At 39.0% G+C, this 24,186-nt stretch overlaps 1 protein-coding gene across 1 annotated transcript in view; it reads right to left on the reverse strand.

The window, feature by feature from the left end:
- Positions 1–24,186, reverse strand: part of LOC126176787 (WD repeat-containing protein 91) — a 193,204-nt gene that overhangs the window by 85,446 nt on the left and 83,572 nt on the right. Inside the window, exon 7 of the mRNA XM_049923959.1 lies at positions 10,166–10,428. Coding sequence (XP_049779916.1) covers positions 10,166–10,428 — 263 coding nt within the window. The remainder of the gene's footprint in view (positions 1–10,165; positions 10,429–24,186) is intronic.

Raw genomic sequence — 24,186 nt, forward strand, 5'->3', positions numbered from 1 at the left:
TAAAATACTGTTTGTAATCATACCTAAAACTGACTGCATTGTCAAGGTTTTATACAAGTGACTGTATCTGCGACCATAAGGGAAGTTGGTTACTAAAAAAAGGCAGTTCAATACAGTACCGTTGTAAAAGTTTGTTAAAGACTGTAAGGTAGAGTGAATGAATGAAGTAGTTATTAGTCAAGTGATGTTGAATTGTTTCATTTTAAAATGTTACCCTCTATGAATTATTTATGTAAAGAAATGCGCTTGAAAATAGAATAAATTCTCAAAATATGTTGTGCTAAGCATGAAAAAATTGGTAACTGGTGCAGTATTTCATTATTTAAATTACGATTTTTATTACCAGCAACAAAGACTATTAAGGAAAAAAATGTACTGTGCAATGAGAGCAAAAATTCCAAGTAGCCTCTGCAAAGAGTGCAGTTACCAACTTTACAAAATATTCAGCTGCTCGCTTCCACTGAGTTCAGTACTTCATTGCTTTAGAGGAGGGCTGCCCACAACAAGCAGCACACTGGCATGGCACGGACCAAGTTTCGACCTACCTCAGCTTTGCTCAGTACTTCGTGGAAGAACATGGCACACCATGATATTTAATTTAATTTTGCAGTGTGGTTTTCTGGCTGACATGTCTCTTCAGTTCAGCGTAATCTTGTTGTCAGTGCTGTTTACCCTTCACTATTTATTCATGGTATGACAAATATTCACAGATCTAATGGCTGCTAGCATGAAAAGAGGCAGTCTAGCAACCTATCGTTAAAAACAAATGTGAATGACAGAAAAGGGGGATGAGAATTTTCACTATCTATTATGCAGTTGCATAACTGGTGTGTACTGCAAATTTGCTATGAAACATTACAATACCATGCAGGAAGAATTAAAAAGACTTACCTGACAATGAAAGAGCAAAAAATTACAACGATCGACAGAGGGGATTCATTGTTCAGTACATCAAGGGGTATTTTGTGCTAAATCTGGAGGCTTGGAGCACATGAAGAAATTGAACAGAATTTCTTAAGTCACATGCCTTCTACTGTCTGTTGCAATATTTTCTGATGGAACTGGATGAGGGGTATGGAGACTATATGAGTGTTGTCCATAAAGTGAAATTCTCAAGTGCTGAAGAGCTGAAGGCAGCTTGCCATTCCTTCCTGCACAAGTTGGCGGGAGAGTGGTATGATGCGGGTATGAAAAAGCTCCTGGAGAATGTCCAAACAAAAATGCATTGATCATGACGGAGACTACATTGAAAAATAGCTTAAGTCGAAGCTTGCCAAAACTGTTACTGGTTTTGCAATAAAATTATGTTTATTATGCGAAAAAGCATTGGAGACCTTAATTTATGGACAATCCTCACATATTACTATGAAGTAAGTTGGTTAAGTGAAGGGGCATGCCTGGAACAATTTTGTGATTTAAAGCCCACTATTGTTGAATTTATGAAGCTCACATACATTAAATAAAAGACGAGGTTTGACGAAATAATTGTGACCTTGAAAGAATTACAAGGATGGTTTCCTAAATGTTGTTGAAGACACTACCAATCTCACACCTGTTTTCAAGACTGTTTGCATTTCAGTAGAAAGCATTCCTATGAATGTGCAGATGTAACTGATTGATCTGCAATGTAATTCCTGTTTTTAAAGACAAATTCTTTTACATCGAAACTGTCTGGGACATCTATTTATCTTCCTCAGGGAGAGTTTCCACATCTCCATACCAAATTCGCAAACATAGTAAAATATTTCGACTATAATATGGGTGTGAGGTGCTTCTCTCTCTCTCTTTTTTTTCCAATTATGAAACTAAATAAGTGATGATTACAAGGCAACATGAATGCAAAAATCTGTAAAATTTTCTCTGTGTCTGTATGTTGACAGTTTGTACCAGATAAAAATTATATTATGCCTTCAGCATGCCCAAAATAATTACGTAATATTGCACATTTGTTTCATTTGTGATCTATGTAGTTGAGAAATATGAAACTAAGTTCCATGCAGTATGACTGCACTGCCATTTAAATACAGTGCATTTGCCATTTCTCCCTCTTCCTGGTCAGACAGCGTGGCAAAGCAGTGTGGGAAATGTGCAGTCTGACTGAGCACTATGGCATGAAGCCAGGGAACAGCATGTGATCCAAATTCTTAGACACCATTGTTATAGATGCATTCCTTAGAGATAATTTCATATGACAACAGGGAGTCACAAAATTCTACATGAGCTAATATCCTTGTATTTAGGTTAGCATAATAATAGATACTTTTAAGGGAAAAACATGACAAATACTTGGTTTTCAATAAAGGGATCACAAAGGGATTTTTCTATCCTTCAAAATGATGTTGTTTGTTGTATAGACAGTACATCCACATTAATGATTGTAGTGTATGAACATGAAACAGTAAACAGCAGCAACATTTTAAAAAGTTTGGTGTACACATGGTCAAGATTTTAAATTAAAAAAAAATAATAATATTGAGAAGCTGCTTAAAGCACTCAGTTTTGGCAATCTCTGTCAGAAAAATAACTAGTAATTTTGGGTACTTTGAAATCAGTAAGTTCCTGTACTTTGTTACTTCTTACAGCATAATATTTCAGCCTACCTCCTTAGTAAGGCAAAACATTTGTGAATTGTGAGTGGGGTTTATACAAGAAAATCTTATTTGAGTTTGAAAAATTGGAAACTGCTATAACAGCAACAATGTATATTTCTTCTCCTGGCAATGGCCCATTTTAGTTCGATAAGAATTGTGATACTTGTGAATGCAACATAATGACACACAGACTACAGTCTGGCAGGATGAATGTAATTATGGCTCAGAAAATAGTGAAGTACACATGGCAACAATTATTTGGGGCAATTTATGTGCAAGTATAATTTCTTCACAGGTAACGCAAATTATTTTCATTATAAATTAAACTTGTTTGCCCATGACAAATCTTTATCATAGAAAAATTAATAAATAGTAATAAGTAGTCAATTACAAACACGAGGCCAGCATGAAATCACATACAGGCCTTTGTTTCAAAAAATATGAAGTTAAATGTTAAAACCAAGTGTCCACTTGGACTACAGACTTTTCTCAAGAACTGAAATTTATCGGTAAATCACAAATAGCCAGTTTCATCATCAGACACAATTTTGATACTAGGAAGCTATCAAAAACATAACTATTAAATCTTGGAAACAGATCAGAGCATGTCTCAATCACAGTGATGCTGCCAGATAAGTCATCTGTCTAATTTGGGAAACAAGACACAGCACTTATATCTGACATATATCAGTTCCTCTCACAGAACCATGATTTAACGCTTTTGATGCAATGGACATGCTCTCTGCATTCAATACTCAAGTGGTTTTTGTTATGGCTGTACTACCCATCAAAAGTCTGTGTTGAGATGGCATTCCAGTCAATATGAAATACCTATTGTCTAAGGTTTTCAAAACTATTAGGTGAAAAAATTTGATTTTTACACATCTTACAATCTGATATCTTCACTCAAAAAAGAACTGAATTTCTTTTCTTTTCATTTTCTGTCATGCTTGCTGCGCTACATCAAATGATGTTAAACATTGCACAAAATTTAAAGAGTTTGCAGAGGTAAAAACTCATTACTTGAACTTTGCGTAGGGTTGATTTCAGCACCTACATCGCAGGGAATGAAATGTAGATTGGGTATCAAAATTTCATTTAAAATTGAGAGCAAAATGATATCTCATTTTGTTCTCAAGTTATTTTGAATTATATTTATTTTATATTATATTTATATTTTATTATTATATATTATATTTATATTTTATTATTTATATATTACATTTATATTATATTTATATTTTGAATTATATTTATTTTATATTTTATTATAATTATATATATATTTTTTTCAAGTCTCATCTGATGCAATCCCCAAAAATCAGTCTTTCCTTCTCATCCCATGCAATAAACCTCCTGTGGTTTTGAGTGGCTTTCCCAAAATATAACCACTTTCCAAGACCTCACCAGTCCTTTTCCTTCATCCCTCTTCCTTCCCCTTCAGCCCTTCTGCTTGAAGAAAGAGCCAATGGTTCCTAAAGCTTGCCTAATTATAAACTTCTTTTATGTGTGTGTTCTGCTACTGCTTAGTGAGAAGATTTGTTTTATATTTGAGGGACAGTCAAGTGCAAGGTTCCCATTCATGTCCTCGTGCATCACAAATCATATGGTCATAACAACAGTCATATCTCATGAACAATTCAAGAAACAAAATTCAGTTTGTTGCAAATTGTAGCACACAGTGAGGCACATGTGTTGTATAATAAACACTCAAAACCTTCTACTCGCCAAGATTTGCAAGTAACTCATCTGCAGCAGTGAGAGGTTGGTGGCTCAGGAAGCAGATCGACATCTGTAGCACTGTAGGAAAACCCAAGCAGCACACGTATACACATCCACAGCATCTGTGCAATGGCGTAGCAACATGTGTATACACACCCACAGTAGCAAAAGTAAGTGATGTGGAACCTACCTACTTAGTAACCTTATACTTAAAAATATAAAAGGCCAGTATGTAGCAATATATTGTTTCAGTAAGTATTATGATAAGGGAAATTCCAAAGTGAAAACAAGAAACAAAATGTGAGAGGCAATTGCTTAACTGCAGACAAATGTGTGAACTTTTAAGTATGTATGTGCCATCTATCACTTTTATTTATTGACTCAACAAAATGTGTAAACTGTTTCTATATCATAATCTTTATTGTGAGTACAACCTATGGAGCATATAGTTAGCTAACCACATATCTCTCATATCAATAAAATGCTTCAAATTGCTGTTTGGTCATCAGGCGTAATGCTGTGTTAATCTCGCATGAATATTGCACACATTACTGTCAGTTCCAACAATGACAGAATTACCATTCTAAATATTCATTCTGATGATAATTCAACGATGGACTACCAGTCACGGTCAAGAAGAAATGTTGAGTGACAGATTGGCATACAAAGTATTTAGTGTCTGCTTGCTGAGCTCCATTCTTTCTCAAAGCAAAGAGACCATTTCCAAACAGGCTACATATCCACTTCCGAGGCTGCAGAAAACCACATATGAATAGTGTTCTAGCTTGACTGGCATAGAAATGTACATTGAGTGAGGCATGGGAAAGTTTGTGTGGACGATAGGAAGTAACCAGGAGAATAAAACAGGAATGAAGGAACTACTTCTAGGAGTGCGTCAGGACATAGCAAGCACGTGTACCACCGGATGCAGACAGGAAAGATAAACCCAAAATGCATCTGAAAAGCTTGGTGAATGGTTTCAGAAAATAAAAGAACAAGAGTTGCAAACAAAATACCTTTACTGGTATTCGAAGTAATCACCATTACCTAAAACACATTTCTGACTAAGTTGTAAGGTTGTTGGGAATTGTTCGCAAATGCTTCTTGTGGAATTGCTCAAAGCACCATGGTCACATGTTGTTGGATGTCTGCATCACTACAGGAGATCAATGCTATCAATATGATCTGCAGACAAAACAACAGTCAATAGCTAGGTGTTCATCTTCCCCACCTTCCATGGGCAGAAATTCCTGACAGATCAAGCACTTCCTGTCAAGAAAGGTGATCAACATTGTTTGAATCTTGGATTTTGTCAGTCAACTTTTCTTGGGAAGCAGGTAAGATGATGAACACCCTGCTACTGATGGTCTGAATCATATCGGTAGCACCAGGTCTCATCTCCTTTAATGGTGCAATTAACCAACAGTACATGACCAGTGTACTTCAAGTGATTCCACAAAAAGCATTTGCTGACCATTCCCAACAGTTTCATAACTAATTTCAGGAAGTGTGTAGCAGCTAATGAAGACTACCTTTGTTCCGGTGTAAAATCAAGTGCCAGCACAGCAACACCCTCTACACGAAGAGGACGTAAGAAAGCGTCAAGACCAGTGACCTGGATAGAAGCATCCACTATATTCCTTCACTTGTATTAGAATCATCATACTGAAAGATATTGATTATACTGCACTGGCCTTTGCTTGCGACACATATGTATTTCTCAAAGTTAAGTACTGTCATTTATTTTCTGCAATAAAAACTCTTTAATATGATTTGCTTGAATTGCTGTCTAGAAGCAGGTTCCCTAGGCACCCCATATTTGATGAATAGGCAGGATATAACAACTTTGGAGGCCAGAAAAGCTCTTTTGTTTGCAGCTCTTGTTTCCTTTATTTTCTGAGACCATTCAGCAGATTTTCCACACACATCTTGTACATAGAAAGATTCAGTGGTTATATTACATGCACAGCTATGCTTTCTATTCACACAGTTGACCAGCACTATACTACAATAACGGCCACATAATGAACCACACAACAGTAAACCATGCTATTCCACACAACATGGATGACTACACAATTGACACAGGGTCAGTGCAATCTAAACAGTTGTCCCCAAAATCAGCATCTCAGCACTGAAAATCTGAGATCTACTGTAACACATTTACAATCTCGCAAATCACTTACCTGAAATCCCATTTGTCTCTATTGTTCATTTTCCACTTTGCTGCCAGCTTCTATTAGTTCTTCTCTTCATATTTCCTTCTATCATCTCTCTCCTCTTCCTTTCCTTTGATTTTATAGTACCCATTTAATTTTTTCCTCTTTGTCATTTTTATTTACACTGTATATTGTCCACTTTACCTCTTCCTTGGCTATCTTTCCTTATTTAGTAACAGTTCTTTAAGCCATCTCTTCCTTTCCATTATGAATCTTCACTCTACAGTGGTGTTTGTACTGATTTTAAACTGCCATGCAGATTAAAGTTGTGCACTCAACTAGGACTTGAACACTGGCCATTTGTGGGCATTAGCTCTACCAACTGAAATATCCAGGCACAACTCACAAAGTGCCCTCCCAGCTTTACTTCTGCCAGTACTTCTCTCTTACCTTGAAAAATGTTACAGAAGCTCTCCTGCTTACTTCCTGGATGAGCTGTGCATTGAAATCTCAGTTGTTTGAATATTTGCTCGCAAAAGGCAGGGGTTCCACATTCAATAGCTGGTCAGGCACACAATTTTAATCTGTCAGGAAGTTTCACCTCTTCCTTTTCCACTGTTCCCTCCTTACTCCTTTCTTTCACCACCTTGCTTTTCTGCCAAGTTTTTGCTTATACACCCCTCTTTTCCAACCCTCTCATCCTCACCATTCCCACATTACTGGCCATCACTCAGTCATGCTGCAGAATCAGAAGCTGTGTGTGTGTGTGTGTGTGTGTGTGTGTGTGTGTGTGTGTGTGTGTGTGTGCACGTGCACGTGCGATGTAAGCAATGACCAGTGAAACAGTATGAATTGTAACGAAGTGCACAAGGGAAGAGAGATCATGCAGTTAAAGGAACTTTTAAACACCATGAATGACATGTGCATACCAAATAACCCAGCAAGTCAGCTGTAGTGGAAAATAGTGAGAAATGCGGTCAGTGTACCAACTGCTAATGTTAGAGTTTTAGCAAATGCACTGCGCACCAACGCAAATGAAAAGTCACGGAGGCATTCAAAATAACTGAATACCCATTCATATTCAATCAAGAGATTATCTTTCAACTACTGACAGCATGAGTATCCACACTCAGTGCTATGAAGATGCTCTCACTGGAAGCAAATACACACATCAAAAAAAAAATTTGCATCACCTCAGGTCCAAGAGTTCTGAAACCTGTACAGAAAATTGGAATAGAGATCAACATTAACATCATTTCCACCCTTTTTATTGCTCTTGAAAACCACACATTGCATGTTGTACCACCACACAGCGAGACCTTCAGAGGCGGTGGTCCAGATTGCTGTACACACCGGTATCTCTTAATACCCAGTAGCACGTCCTCTTGCATTGATGCATGCCTGTATTTGTTATGGCATACTATCCACAAGTTCATCAAGGCACTGTAGGTCCAGACTGTCCCACTCCTCAATGGCGATTCAGTGTAGATCCCTCAGAGAAGTTGGTGGGTCACATCATCCAAAAACAAGCCCTTTTCAATCTACCCCAGGTATGTCCGATAGGGTTCATGTCTGGAGAACATGCTGGACCCTCTAATCGAGCGAAGTTATTCACAAGATGTGCACAATGGGGGCACGAATTGCTGTCCATGAATACGAATGCCTGGCCAATACGATCTCGATAAGTTTGCACGATCAGTCAGATGATGGCATTCACGTATCGTACAGCCATTACGGTGTCTTCCATGACCACCAGTGGCATACGTCAGCCCCACATAATGCCACTCCAAAACAGCATGGAACCTCCACCTTGCTGCACTCGCTGTATGGTGTGTCTAAGGTGTTCAGCCTGACCCGAGTTGCCTCCAAACACGTCTCCAACGATTGTCTGGTTGAAGGCATATGCGACACTCATCAGGGAAGAGAACGTGATGCCAAACCTGAGTGGTCCATTCAGCATGTTGTTGGGCCCATCTCTACTGCACTGCATGGTGTCGTGGTTGCAAAGGTGGACCTCGCCATGGATGTTGGGAGTGAAGTTGTGCATCATGCAGCCTATTGCACACAGTTTGACTCGTAACACAACGTCCTGTGGCTGCATGAAATGCATTATTCAACATGGTGGCGTTGATGTCAGGGTTCCTCCGAGTCACAGTCCGTAGGTAGCAGTCATCCATTGCACTTGTAGCCCTTGGGCGGCCTGTGTGAGGCATGTCATCAAGAGTTCCTGTCTCTCTGTATTTCCTCCATGTCTGAACAACATTGCTTTGGTTCACTCCAAGATGTCTGGACACTTCTCTTGTTGAGAGCCCTTTCTGGCACGAAGTAACAATGTGGACACGATCAAACCACAGTATTGACTGTCTAGGCATGGTTGAACTACAGACAACACAAGCCATGTACCTCTTTCCTAGCAGAATAACTGGAACTGATCGGCTGTCGGATCCCCTCCATGTAATAGGCGTTGATCATGCACGGTTGTTTACATATTTCGGCAGGTTTAGTGACTTCTCTGAACAGTCAAAGGGACTGTGTCTGTGATACAATATCCACGGTCAACATCTATCTTCAGGAGTTCTGGGAACCAGGGTGATGCAAAACTTTTTTGATGTGTGTATAAACAGGAACAAGGTGCCTCCGGGCACTTGTAGATTCCACCACTCCTATAATGTCATACTATTGCCAATCATCAACATCGGTGTTGATAAATGACAGAATTACTGCCGTTAAATAAGCACAAGTTTGACAGTGAACAACTGTGTGCAGACTGTTTCTGGAAAACCACCTGAGCTGAGACATGGGAACAGAAGATTCATCAAGAATGAGGCATTACCAATATCCAAGAGGTTTTAACATCAACATGTAAATCCTCTGCCAGCTAAACCAATTAGTAACAATGTCATTGTAATGAATTAATATTTTAACTGTTTCTCTCTTTCAACTAAGATGACATGTCAAATGTTATTGTGTTAATGATCTGTGGGTGAATAAGCTAATCAGCTAAGCAACTAGCCAACAGCATTTAAATCATATAAGCAATAATGCATACTTCATTCAAATCCTGAATATGGTGAAACATTGCAAGGTCTTCAATGAGGTACCGTCAAGACATTATAATAAAGGTAATGATTAGATTAGATTATATTAGATTAGTTTTTCGTTCCATAGATCCATGCTGAGGAGATCCTCGTGGATGTGGAACATGTCAGTACAGATGTTCACTTTGTTTCATGAAGGATGGAAAATTTATAGCTAATACCCCGTTCTGATTAGCATAGGAAAGCTTTAGAATGTCATTTTACTAGTAATCAAGCAGTAGTAAAAGTTAAGACAAGGGCACACACAAAATAACATCAATCAGCATTGTATTTTAACTGCCAAGAATGTCTAAAACTGCATTGTTGGAAGATGGAAGGTCAATTAAAACAGCACTATAAATAGTATAAGTATGGTGTGATCCATTAGTGAATCAAAATTTTGAGTGCAAAACAAAAACAAAAACATTAAATCACCCAAGAAATACATGGTTTACCATTTATGGCTGTACATTATGTTGGATATATGTATTATATAAGAAAAATGTTTTCTGTATATACAGATTATTAACCTACAGCACCATAACTAGCAATTGTCAAACATTGTTTCCCCATTTTAAATCACAGGTTTTGATTAGAACTGAAATCTCAATTTCACCTTTATCAGCAGCAGAAAACGCGGAGTGTCACTGTCTTCATCCAATGGAACCGATTTCTGAGCACTTCTTCGATCAACTGATGATGATGACGGAGATTCTGAAGATGTTCGCCGCTTTGCATCTGTGGGAGCAAGCTTCCCAGCTGACACAGTACTTCGTGTCATACCACCAGGCCGATGAGCTTGCTGCTGCTGTTTACTTACAGTACGCTTCTGTGGTTCCTCCACACTTGGTGAACTGCTCATCCTGCGAGAAACAGTACCTGAAATTTTAAGAATTATTTTCCAGTCCCACACATCAGAAACCAATACAAGTTATTGGCTAGCCAATTTAACACTTGTGGCACTACCATAAAATACACACAGTAGAAAATAATATTTTTGAGACGAGTAAAAATGAAACTGAATTATGCAATTTGCAATGGTAGCCAAGTTTAAATTGTACCTTATCTGCAACACACAATGTTTTCAAAAAATAATTATACCTTGTATAAAAATCTTAACCTGCAGGGCTACATTACAAAATTTGTTTAATTAAACAAAAGAAACAGTCAAAGATGGCTGGAGAGTTTCAAAACATATATACTCCAATACAGACATTGAGCACACAAAATTCATAATTTGAGATACTTCAATAAGGAATTTACAATTTTAAAATAATTTGTAAATTTATTGTGAGCAGCCAATTCAAAGACTGTTTCATGTGCTTCTCTTTACCAAAAAAATGAAAAATTTGGATTCAGGTAGTGGCACTGTACTGAAGATCACCATTATATGTGCTAGGTTTTGCCAAATGGCTGCTTTCAAGGATCTTGACCAAGCTGTACGTTTTGAGAACTGAAAAGCTGTAACCATGTCAAGCATCACAGATGACACTGATATTAATGATTAATGAAAACCATCTCATTTGTATTATTGTACATTTATTGTCCTACAACCAGTTTTGTTCTTAGAACATCTTGAAGTATGACCTTATTGACAGTGTCAGTATTAAGATGAGGATTAGTGATCATGATGTCATCATAGTGGCAATGGTTACTAAAGTTAATAAATCCATCAAGAAGGCTAGAAGAGTTATTATGGTGGAGGGAGCACATAGGCAGCTATTAGCATGCTACACAGACAATGAATGGATATATTTTATTTCAATAAGGTGAATGTACAGGAATTGTGGGCAAAGTTTAAGCTGATTACAAATCACGCACTTGAAAAGTATGTGCCAAGTAATTGGATTAAGATGAAAAAGACGTGGTTTACTAACAAAATTCGGAAAATTCTGAGGAGACAGAGACTGTTACAATGCTCTCGGTTTAAAAAAGAATGCAGAAATCTCGACAGACAGAAGTTAGTAGAAATTAATGTTTATATAAAAAAAATCAATGCAACTTCCAACGTTGAACATTAGCAAAGGATCTTGATGAGAACATGAGAAAATTTTCGTCCTAAATAAAACTGCTATACAGGCCTAAGGCTTCTATTCAGTCACTCATCAGCCAGTTTGATGTGACAATAGAAGACGGCAAAAGGAAAGCTGAAGTTTTAAATTTTGCACTTACAAAATCATTCACAAAGGAAGATCATACAGACATACCATGATCTGACCTCAAGCAGACTCCCATATTGATGACATAGAAACAGACATCCCTGCAATTGAGAAACAACTGACAGAGTTGAAAACAAATAAGTTGCCAGGTCTGGATGGTATCCTGATTTGGTTTTACAGTATGTGATCTTTGGCATTGGACCCTTATTTATCTTCCATTTGTCACAAATATCTTGTGCCGTGCAAATTCCCGAGTAACTGGAAAAAGTACATGTCACTGCTCTATTTAAGAGTGGTGAAAGAAAGGACCCACAAAATTACAGGCCAGTATCATTAATGTTGGTGAGCTGCAGAATCCTTGAACATATTTTAATTATGAATATCATAAATTTCCTTGAGGAGGAAAGCATCTGTTCACAGATCAGCAGGGATTTAGAAATCATCACTCGTGCGACACTCAGCTTGATCTTCTCTTGCACAACATCCTGCAAACCATAGATGAAGGGCAAAAGGCAGATTCCATTGTCCCAGTTTTCAGGAAAGCAATTGACATAGTGCCCTAACTCAGACTGTTAACAAAGGTGTGAGCATACAGAATAGTTTCTTGTACATGTTAGTGGCTTGATGATTTCTTATGTAACAGAACTGAATACATTCACCTGTTCATCAAAGACAAGTGTACCATTAGGAGTGCCTTACAGAAGTGTGACAGGACTGCTCTTGTTCTCTGCATACATACATGATCTGATGGGCATAGTGAGCAACATAATGCAACTATTTCCTAACGGCATTGGCTTGTAGGGGAAAGTGACCAGAGGACACAGGGTAAGTTGATCAGAACTTACTTTTGGTGTGATTAATGACAGCTTGCACTAAATGTGGAAAAATATAAGTTAATGAAGATGAGTACGAAAAACATACCTGTAATCTTGGAATATAGTATTAGTGTTTTACTGCTTGATACAGTCATGTTGATTAAATATCTAGTTGTAATATCAGAAAGCAATATAAAATGGGAGATTTCTAGGTAGGTGTAGCTCATCTATAACGGAGACAACATATAAAAACACTTGTGCAACCCATACTTGATTACTGCTTGAGTGTTTGGATCCCCACCAGGACATCCTAACAGAAGACACTGAGGCAATTCAGAAGCATGTTGCTAAATTTGTTACCATTAAGTTCGATCAACAACCAAGCACTACAGAACTCAAATGAGAATCTCTGAAGGAAAGACAATGTTCTTTTTTGCAAAACACTGTTGATAAAGCTTAGATAACCAGCTTTTGCATAAGTATTGTGAAGATAAGAGAAATTGGGGGCTTGTATAGAGGCATACAGACAGTCGTTTTTCTCATGCTCTATTTGCGAGTGCAACAGGACATGGAATGACTAGCAGTGGTACACATTACCCTTCACCACACATCATATGGTCACCTGCAACGTATGTATGTATGAGGATTGAATGAAAAGTAATGCCTCCACCTTCATTAATTGGGTGTCAATGAGAATACTTTAATAAATCAAATGCAGAAATAATCCTTAGAATGTGATCTTTATGTACCAATATTCACTTTTCCACATAATCACCAGCCAACTGGATACATTTCTGCCAATGATGAACAAGTTTTCTGAAGCCATCACGGAACAAGACGACACTCTGTTTCCACAACCACAGCCTCACGGTTCTCTCAACATTTTCATCAGAAGCATGATGATGTCCCTGCAGATTGTCTTTCATTATGGTGAACAGATGGAAGTCAGACGGTGCTAAATCTGAACTGTATGGAGGATGCTGTACAGTGGTGAGATTCAGTCTCTGAAGTTCTGCTGTGGTGGCACGTGAAGTGTGTGGTCTGGCATTGTCATTCTGCAGGAAAACATTTCCCTTTTCCTTCTGCACCCTTGTTAGCCATTGTTTCAGAGTTCACAGCATTGTGATCTGAATTTGTTGTTGTTCCACGATCAAGGAAATCAACACGGATAATACCATCTGCGTCCCACAACACTGTGGCCAGGATTTTTCCAGTTGAGGGCTGTGTTTGAGTTTCTTTTTCTGGGCGAGTCTTTGTGTCAATATTCCATTGAGTGATGTTTCGTCTCTGGGTGGTAATGGTGTACCCACGTTCTGTCTCCTGTCACAATTGAAGGGAGAAAGGCGTCACCTTCATTCTCGTACTGCGAGAGGAGTTCCTGGCAAATTTCAGGTCTGTGCACTTTCATTTCAGGAGTCAGCGTCCAGGGTACCCATCCTGCACAGATTTTCCAATACCCAAGCAAAGCAATAATGTGACCCACACATTCTTGTCAAATGCCGATTGTGCTTGCAATTTCCCTCTAAGTGATACGACAATTGTCCTAAATCAATCTGTCAACATTTTGCTTGTGAAACTTGATGGCTGCTGTCACAGGATGTCCAACTCTTTTTTTGCCACGCAGGTCAGATGTTCCCGCCTCAATATCTTTAAACTTACATGCCCAATGACGCACAGTACTCACATCAACACAATCACCATAAACTGCTTTCATTCTCTGATGAATCTCCTTTGCAGTGACACCTTCTGCTGTCAAGAATTCAATGACTGCATGTTGCTCAAATCGCACTGACTGACTGTCTGTGCAGGATTCCATACTTCACACTTAACAACACAACCGTTTAATGCTAAGACTTCCTGCCAACTGGAGCTGTATATAAGAGGTTATGGAAGAAGCCAGTACCTGTCACATACCAATGCTGCCAACTATTGAAGAGTTATGAAGGTGGGAACTTGCACTACAATATGTCCTTGGTTCTTGCCACCCATCTGGCCTGGATTTAGGACGATTGTCGTATCACTTAGAGGGAAATTGAAAGCACAATCGGCATTTGACAAGAATGTGTGGGTCACATTATTGCTTTGCTTGGGTATCGGAAAATCTGTGCATGATGGGTACCCCGGACGCTGACTCCTGAAATGAAAGTTTTATACATCTTTCATTGTCTATTTTTCACCACCCCCTTCCCACTTCTGTTATGTACAATGCACTAAGCTTTTCACTCTTATTAACTCATGCATAATGTTTAAGCAGTAATCTCTGTCTTGCATATAACCCTGTCTTGCACCTTAGCTCTCAGATTTTCAAATCTCTTACGATAACAGTCAGTCTTTCCTTCTCATCCCGTCCTATAACTGTCCTCTGACCGGTGGTTCTGGGTGACTTTCCCGAAATCTAACCCTTTTCCTAGACCTTCTCAGTACTTTTCCTTCACCCCTCTTCCTTCCCCTTCAACCCTTCTGCCTGAAGAAGGAGCTACTGGCTCCAAAAGCTTGCCTAAATATACCTTTCTTTTGCGCACGTGTTCTGCCGCTGTTTGGTGAATAGATTTTTTTACTATCCAATTAATTTGGTGGTTTAGTAACTTCTGACTTCTAAACTGAATGAAATACATTAAAAAGGAGATTTATATGAAATTTTTCATTAATGTAAGTATTCCAGCCCCTCCTCATTTTTTGTGATGTAGCTCCCTCATACTATTTCAGCCAATGTAATGGGAACAAGCAGCACAGCTAATAGTGAAATTTTTACAGACCAATTCACAATGCAAAATCTCAGTATATATCCAATGTTCACACTCATTCATATCATGATACTCAGCTACTGAATATCACTATGGCTAACATAAGAAAGAGAACAAAGTTTCAAAAACTGTGCCAAACAGTGATATCATGATGGGTTTAGTTAAACTGTCACAGAACAGTAACATTAAGATGCTGAGCATAGATGTAGGTCAGCTACACAGCAATACACAAGAGTGCTGGCAGGTGTCACCATAAGTGGATACATTGAGTATAGCCATGGCACAATCAATGCTTTAAGGTTGCCCGCTCTGCCAGGCTGTAATCATTTTGTACCGTGATGCCAACAGCAAAGAACCACCCCACATTCTATGATTAGAACCATACAGTGTTTGCTGACATTTTGTTGATCACAATCAGACTGTTAGTGGGTGGTTTATGCCAACTTTAGTTTTACATAATGCTGTTGTGACTGGTTTGCAAGCTATCTGGTATTTTTTTCTTGCTCATGACAACTTTGCATGAATTGAACTTGATGTTGATCATCATCAGCATCATTGTCACTGGTTTATTACACTCAACAATCTGATGATTAGCAACAAGTACATACTTTATTTTTTGTTCATTTATTCATGTTCCTGTGATCCACGTTGTGAATGTATCATGATATCATGTAAACAGTACTGAACAATTTCATATTAAGGTATCTACAATTCAGGTTTGGAAAAAAGGACAAATAGGGTTTAATGTTCCATCAACATCAAGGTCATTAGAGACAGAGAACAAGCTTGCGTTGTTTCAAGTATGGTGAAGAAAATCAGCCATGCTCTTGCAAAGGGACAATCTCACCATCAGCCTTGAGCATCTTAAGGAAATCAGAAAAACCTAAATCTGGATGGCTGGATGTCAATGAGCTAAGCATTGTGCTACCTCGCTTGGTCAGCTTAGGTTCTGTTACAAAAATATAAATTATTTAAATATGCTTACAATAATAAACAAACATACACAAATAAGCATCTGGGAATGTGTCTGAATGTTACAGGTACATTGACACAGTGCATTATGGTTCAGGAACTCTTGTAAAGTGTAGAACGACCTTTGCAATAGGAGCTGCCTTAAGTTGCTTTTAAACAAGAGTTCATCATCCATCAGACACTTAATTTATGAAGTGAAGGCATTATAGATCTTACAGCCATTGAAATGGATTCTCTTTTGTACCAGTGACTTTGTGACAGAAAAGTGGGAAACTACAAAGGAATAACCAACTGAAGAATTTAACAATTGTGTATGGTAAACATACAGGAAACACATCATGAGTAGATAAAAATACAACATATTCTGAAACATAGTTACAGGCTGTTCTGAGATGTAATAAAAATGACACTGACATATCACATCAGGAAACTGAGGACATTGCTTTAACTGTAAATACAGGAGTCGATTGCATTTAAAAACCAAGATGCCAACTATTTTACTCTTCTGTCAGTGCGAGATTATTTAGGTTTAGTGAGCAAACTACAGTTTCTAAAGAAACAGATTTTGACAACAAGTTTAGTAAACTCCATTTACACCTTTCATATTGAAATGAAGCTTTTAAAAAAATCAGTTCTCTTAAAACGAGACAGTAAAATCAGCATCAATACAATCAAATGCAACCAAAAACTCTGATACATTATCTTACTACATATTAAACTTTGATGATTGCCTAACCGCAGAGTACCAGATTATGAAGTGCTGCCTCATACTTTCACTAAACTGTGTGAGACTGATACACTGCCTAGCATTCATTATAATCTGAAGATGCAAATTAACAGAGTTTGGATGAAGTAGAAGACATTATTCAATCATTAGAATGTAGGCTTTCAACAAGCTCATGCAAAATTCCTGAACAGGTCTGTGATCCATGTACAAGAATATTACATATGCACATCCTCCATCCTTATCATTTGCAGCAGATTCAGCACCCTTCAAGAAGGAGATGAAGGTACACAGTTGGAAGTTTGTTGTTGGTTAATTGCTATATGGATTAATACTGTTTATTTATGAAGCCACTTTCACTCAATACAATAACCAAAAACACTTTCAATTTGCACTGGCAATCCAACAAAAACCTAGGTGCCTTTGTGGAGACATTTTCACAAAGATTTCTTTGTAACTGTGTGATGTGATATGACAGACAATCAACTGATTGGGCCTGTTGTGTTACCACATCGTTGTACAGGGTCCCATTATCTACATTTCCTATGAAACAAGTTTTCAGCATTACTGGAAGAGATTTCTTTGGTTACAATGGTGGATATATTCCTCTAACATGATGGGACCCCCGGCACATTCTAGTAATCAGCTGACACATCATCTCAACCTTTCATTCTCCAGCAGATGGATCAGCAAAAAAGATCACATTTTTTGACCTCCAAGGTCCCCTGACCTAACCACTTTATATTTTTGCCTGTGGGGGATAGTTGAAAAGTGAAACATACAAAGAAAAAGTAAGGACAAGATACAAACTGATCATTTGGATTTTGAATGAAAAGAACTGTGACTGCAAGAAAGTTCAACACACAGAGCATAAAAACATCCAGTCACTTATTATCAAGAGAAAGGTGGGAAGAAGCTTCTCAATTGCATGACACCAACAAAAAGGTTGAACCGCATGACACCAACAAAGAGTTTGAACAGTTCTCTGACATTTTCAGTTATTATTTTGAAACAGCATTCCCTGTCAAAACATGGGTGGTAAAGAACACAAATCTGAAAGCAAAGTCATAGGTAACTAGAGGCATAAAAGTCTTGAGCAACACAACAAGAAAATTGTTCACTTACCAAAAGAACCACAACATATTCCTGCTCCTAGTTATATTACAATGTTTATTCAGGTGTATAGAAAAGTCATATGCCAGGCAAAAATAATAGCCAATGATAAGTTTGTATCAGAGTCAGAAAACAAAAGCAAACTGAGAAGTAATAAAGCAGGCAGGAAATAGTAAAAATGAAAACATCGCCCTGAACTTAGATAACAAGATCATTACTGACCCCTGTAGACTGCAAATCTCTTCAGGCAGCACTACGAAGACAGTACAAAAAAATCTAACAATTAATAATAAGAGAGACAGTCCAACAGAACAAAGTAAGTTCTTGCCTCCACTCAATATATCTCTATGACACAACACTGAAGGAAATCATTCAGGTAACAAAAACCTTAAAAAAAGAGTCCTCAGGAATAGATGTATTCCAGACTTTGTCATAAAGGAATGTATTAAAAACATCGCAACACCCCTTGCAGAGATAATCAACTCATCCTTCTTGACAGTCTTAAAATTGTCAAAGTGATCCCTATTCATAAAAATGTGACAAAACAAATTTAGAAAACTATATACCAATCTCATTATAATCAGTTTTTGCCAAAATCACTGAAAAAATCATGTGTAACAGATCAATAGAATTTCAGGATAAGAAAAAAATTCTCACGAATGCCCGGCATGGTTTTCGGAAAAATAAATCTATGACTAGTGCCACATATAATTTCTTACAAAATGCTCTAGAAACGCTGGATAAGAAACAAAATGCTGCTGGTGTTTTATTAGATCTCAGCAAAGCTTTTGACATCTTGGACCACAGAATCCTGTTGGAAAAACTCCAAAAGTATTGCATTAGAGGCACCACATTACAAATATTCTCCTCATCATGAGAATCTTCAAGAATATAGAGTGAGTCGAAGTACTGCTACATATCATGTGAAACCCAACTTGCAATTTCCTCACATGACATTGATCAAGGCAATTGGTTAAATTCTGTATTTCTGGATTTCCAAAAGGGATCTGATTCAATAGCACATTCACACTTATTATGAGATGTTCATTGTTGGGGTATCAAGTGAAATTTGTGACCGGACTGAAGATTTTTAGTAGGGAGGATGCTGTAAGTTATGTCACATCGAGAGTCCTTGACACAAGTAGAAGTAAGTTTGGGTGTGCTTCACGGAGGTGTGCTGGGAACCTTGCTGTTCAATTTTGTATATTAATAACCTTGCAGACAATGTTAATAGCGCCCTCAAACTTTTGGCAGATGATGCAGTTGTCTATAATTAAGTGCCGTCTGAATGAACAACACAAATACCCAGTCAGAGCTCGATAAGATTTCGCAGTGGTGAAAATATTGGCAACTTATTTTAAAGGTTTAGAAATATAAAATTGTGCACTTCAAAAAGTGAAAAACATTTAGTATCCTATGACTATAATATCAGTGAGCCACAACTGGAATTGGTAAACTCATACAAATACCTGGGTGTACCAATTTGTAGATATATGAAATCAATCAATCATATAACCTCAGTCATATGTAAAGCAGGTGGGAGAATGCAGTTCATTGGTAGAATACTAGGGGAAAGCAATAAGTCTACAAAGGAGATTACATAAAAAACACTCATGTGACCCATCCCAGAATGTTGCAAAAGTGTCTTGGAACTGTACCAAATAGGACTAATGGGCGATATTGAATGGACACAAAGAACAGCCACAAGAATGGGCACACTTTTGTTCAACTCACATGAAAGTGTTACAGAGAAACAGAACTGATCTGGGACACACTTGAAGATAAACAGAAACTATCCCACGAAAACCTATTTACAAAGTTTCTAGAACCAACTACTTTAGTTTTACTTTTATTACTATTATTATTATTATCATCAGCAGCAGCAGCGTAATCACTCTTATTACCACTGTCTCATACTATCATACACTACTCATCTTGTCACCATGTATTATCAGTCTCTCGAAAACCCACACAACTTCAGCCTTCATGCTCTGTGACAGACAAGTCTGACGTTGAATCTTCTACTTCTACTGGCATCTCCATCCCACTTCCTACCTGCCTTTTACAGCTCTGTGCACTCTCTCCTCCCCTGCCCACTGCATTCCACAAGGCACTGGGCTATGACTGACCCCGGGGCAGTTGTCCCTCCTACCTGCCATCAAATAGCAAAAATGACTCAGGATAGCTCTACTCTAAAGCTCGCTCACACAAATTTGCAGTCCTTACCAGCCCAGTAGACTGAGTTCAGATGCATACTTCACAACCTCGGTTATCATGTCACACTCTTGTCAGAGACATGACTGAAGCTGAGTATCCCCTCTCCAATTCTGTAGGCCTTGATGGTCATATTTTTCTGTGACATGACCAATGTGACAGACAAGGGGGCAGTGTGACAGCATAATTATGTATGCAGAATTTTGTTCCCCGAGGTCATGCTCATGTATAAAATTGAGAACAAACAGCCCAAATACATGTTGATTGAGATTAAACTGCTCAATAGGATGTGTGTCATCTGGGTAACATACAGCCCACCTAAAGTTGGACAGCTATCTAGCTTTGAATCTGCATTCTCAAGGCTTGACTGTTTGCACGAACAGCAATTGTAGCTGGAGACATCAACATGAATTTTCAAAACAACGGTCCTTCTGTGTCAAAATTCAATAGCATATTTTCCTGTTAAAACCCTACATTGATTCGTTTTGGGCCAACTCATCATACAGCAGACACTCATATATGTATCTATATATTTCTCGCCAAATCTTCAGAGTAATTTGTACCAGTTAGATTTCTGCACCTGGCTTGTCTGCTTGTATGTAATATCATGACTTACTCACTGCAATGCCCAAAGAACAAAACTCAAGTGATGACTTTTAGAGTTTTTAAGCTCTTGAATATGTCTGGGCTTAGCTGATGCCTGTGATATTTCTTGGCAGACATCAGCACGAAATAACTTCAACAAAAATAATGAATTGTCCAATTTCACTGCAATTTATACGACAAACATGCTCCTCAAAGAACAGTTAAGAGCAAGGAGAAAAACAGCACTGTGGCTTACAGCCCATCTTGAGCACATTATGAGTGTCCAGAGATGCAACACACAGGACATACAAATGGAACCTGACATCTGACATTCATCTCACATACAAGCAACTACACAGATGAGGCAGTCAATCTGCTGGGAATGCAAGGCTAAGGTACGCCCAGGCGCTAACCGACGACTTTCACCGACCCGGTGTTCTACGGAAAAATCTACGAGGTCTACGAATAGGCAAACCCAAATCTGCAGCTGAACCTCTAGTTCTTATTGATGATCTAAATGAGTATTTCCCCACGCTGATATGTTTACTTGACCAATGCAAAATGGCAGAAACCATCAATGCTCTTAAAATGTCAGTGGTTGGTACAAATGGAAATTTTTTTCTGCAGCCAGTAAACCCTAACATGGTCTGCAAGTCAATTGCACGAATCCATTTGGCAGCTGAAGGGCACAACACAGCAGGCATTTTTAACCATTCTCTGACTTCCATCATCTTCCCAACCGCCTGGGAAATGGAACTCATAACGCATAAGGGACCTGCCAAACAGCCCTCCAACTGCAGACTCATTTTGATTCTACTAGCATTATCCAAGGCTTCAGAACACATAGTTCATAAACAGCTCACTAATTATTTAACAATATTATGAAAAGGATAGTTGCTACTCACCATATAGTGGAGATGATGAGTCGCAGATAGTTACAAATAAGAGATGTCAGAAAGTGAGCTTTCAGCCAACAAGGCCTTCGTCGGGAATAGACAACATACACACACATACTCACATAAATGCAACTCACACACATGAGTACAGTCTCTAACTGCTGAGGTCACACTGTGGGTGGCAGCAGGTAGTGGAAAAGGAGATGAGTAAAAAACAAAAACTGAGTGTGTTGGCGGAATATGGAATAGAGGGCTGTGTAGTGCTGGAATGGGAACAGGGAAATGTCTAGATAGGTAAGGACAGTGACTAACAAAGACTGAGGTCAGGAGGCTAATGGGAATGTAGGATATACTGCATGGAGAGTTCACACCTGTGCAAATCAGAAAAGGTCATGTTGGTGGGAATGATCCAGATGGCACGGGCTGTGAAGCAGTCGCTGAAATGAAGAACATCGTGTCTGGTGGCATACTCAGCAATAGAGTAGTCCAGCTGTTTTGAAGCCACAGTTTGTTGGTGGCCATTGTTGCAGACAGCTTGTTGATTGTCATGCCCACACAGAATGCAACACAGTGGTTGCAGCTTAGCTTATAGATCATGTGACTGGTTTCATAGGTAGCCCTGCCTTTGATGGGATAGGTGATGCTTGTGACTGCACTGGAGAAGACGGTGGTGGGAGAATGTGTGGGACAGGTCTTGCATGTAGGTCTATTACAGGAATATGGACATGTGGTAAGGGATTGGGAGCAGGTGTTGAGTAGGGATGGACGAGTATATTGTGTAGGTTTCTGTAGGTAGGAGAATACCTTTGCAGGAGTGGGAACAGTAGTGGATAGGACACTCCACATTTTAGGGCATGACGAGAGGTAGTCAAAACCCTGATGGAGAATGTGATTCAGTTGCTCTAATCCTGGGTAGTACTGAGTCACAAGACTGGATACTGGAAGGATAAGGAACGGGATATCTGTTTTTGTACACGGTTAGGAGGATAACTGAGGTCTGCAAAGGCCTCAGTGAGACCCTTGGTGTATTTTGAAAGGGACCACTCATCACTGGAGATGCGACACCACGGGTGGCTAGGCTGTACAGAAGGGGCTGCTTGGTATAGAAAGGATGGCAGCTGTCAAAGTTCAGGTATTGCTGGTGGTTGGTAGGTCTGATATAGACACAGATGCTGATGTAGCCATCGTTGAGGTGGAGATCAACAATGAGGAAAGTGGCTTGTTGAGTGGCACCAGGAGAAGCGAATGAGGGAGAAGATGTTCAGGTTCTGTATGAATGTGGACAGGGTGTTCTCATCCTCAAACCAGATCACAAAGATTTCATCAATGAATATGAACCGTGTGAGGGGTTTGGGATTCTGGTTGTCTAGGAAGGATTACTCTAGATGGTTCACGAACAGGCTGGCATAGGATAGTGCCATGGGGACGTACCCCAAATTCTTTTGTTAGTAACATCTTCAAAGGAGAAGTAATAGTGGGTGAGTATATAGTTGGCCATGACTACAAGGAAGGACGTTTAGAATCCATCAGGTGGTGGGAAAGGTAGTGTTTAATAGTGGTAAGGTCATGGGCATTAGGCATGTTAAGTGTAAAGGGAGGTGGCATCAATAGTGACAAGCAGAGCACCATGTGGTAAAGGAATAGGAAGTGTGGAGAGTTGTCAGCGAAGGAAATGGTTGGTGTCTTTTATACAGGTAGGTAGGTTGTGGTAGTAGGTTGAAGGTGTTGGTCTATGAGAGCAAAGATTCTCTCAGTGGGGGTGCAGTAACCAGCCACAATGGGGTGTCCTGGGTGGTTGGGTTTATGGACTTTAGGAAGCTTTCAGAAGGTAGGCACGCAGGAAGGGGTAGAGGTGAGGAGACAAAGATGCATTCCTGCAAGAGATTCTGGGATGGGCCTGAGGATTTGTGGAGAGACTAGAGATCCAGCTGGATTTCTGGAATGGCATCACTGTGGCAGGGTTTATAGGTGGATGAATGTGACAACTGGCAGAAACCTCCTGCCAGATAATCATTGCAGTTCAAAACATCAGTTGGTGAAGCCTCTGTCAGCAGGTAAGATCATAAGATCAGAATCAGTTTTTAGGTGGTGAATTGCAGTTCTTTCTGCAGATGCAAGGTTAGTTTGCATGCTGAGGGTTTTGGGGAACAATGGTGAGGCATGGTTCAAAGTTAAAAAATTCTGGAAAGTTAACACAGAATGATTTGGGGGGCAGTGGGGGTGGATCAAGGTTGGATGGAGGAATGAACTGCATCAGGCAGGGTTTAACATTGGTCTTTGGTTGGTGGTGAGTTGGTGGCGAAAAAATGTTTCCACTGTACAGACCAGGAGAAGGAGAGAAGCTATTTAACGAGTCCCGTATGACTGAATTTGAAGTGGGGAAAAAGTTGAGGCTTTGGAAAGGACCGACACTTC

Source organism: Schistocerca cancellata, chromosome 3, assembly GCF_023864275.1.
Source record: "Schistocerca cancellata isolate TAMUIC-IGC-003103 chromosome 3, iqSchCanc2.1, whole genome shotgun sequence".
Taxonomy (NCBI): Eukaryota; Metazoa; Arthropoda; class Insecta; order Orthoptera; family Acrididae; genus Schistocerca; species Schistocerca cancellata.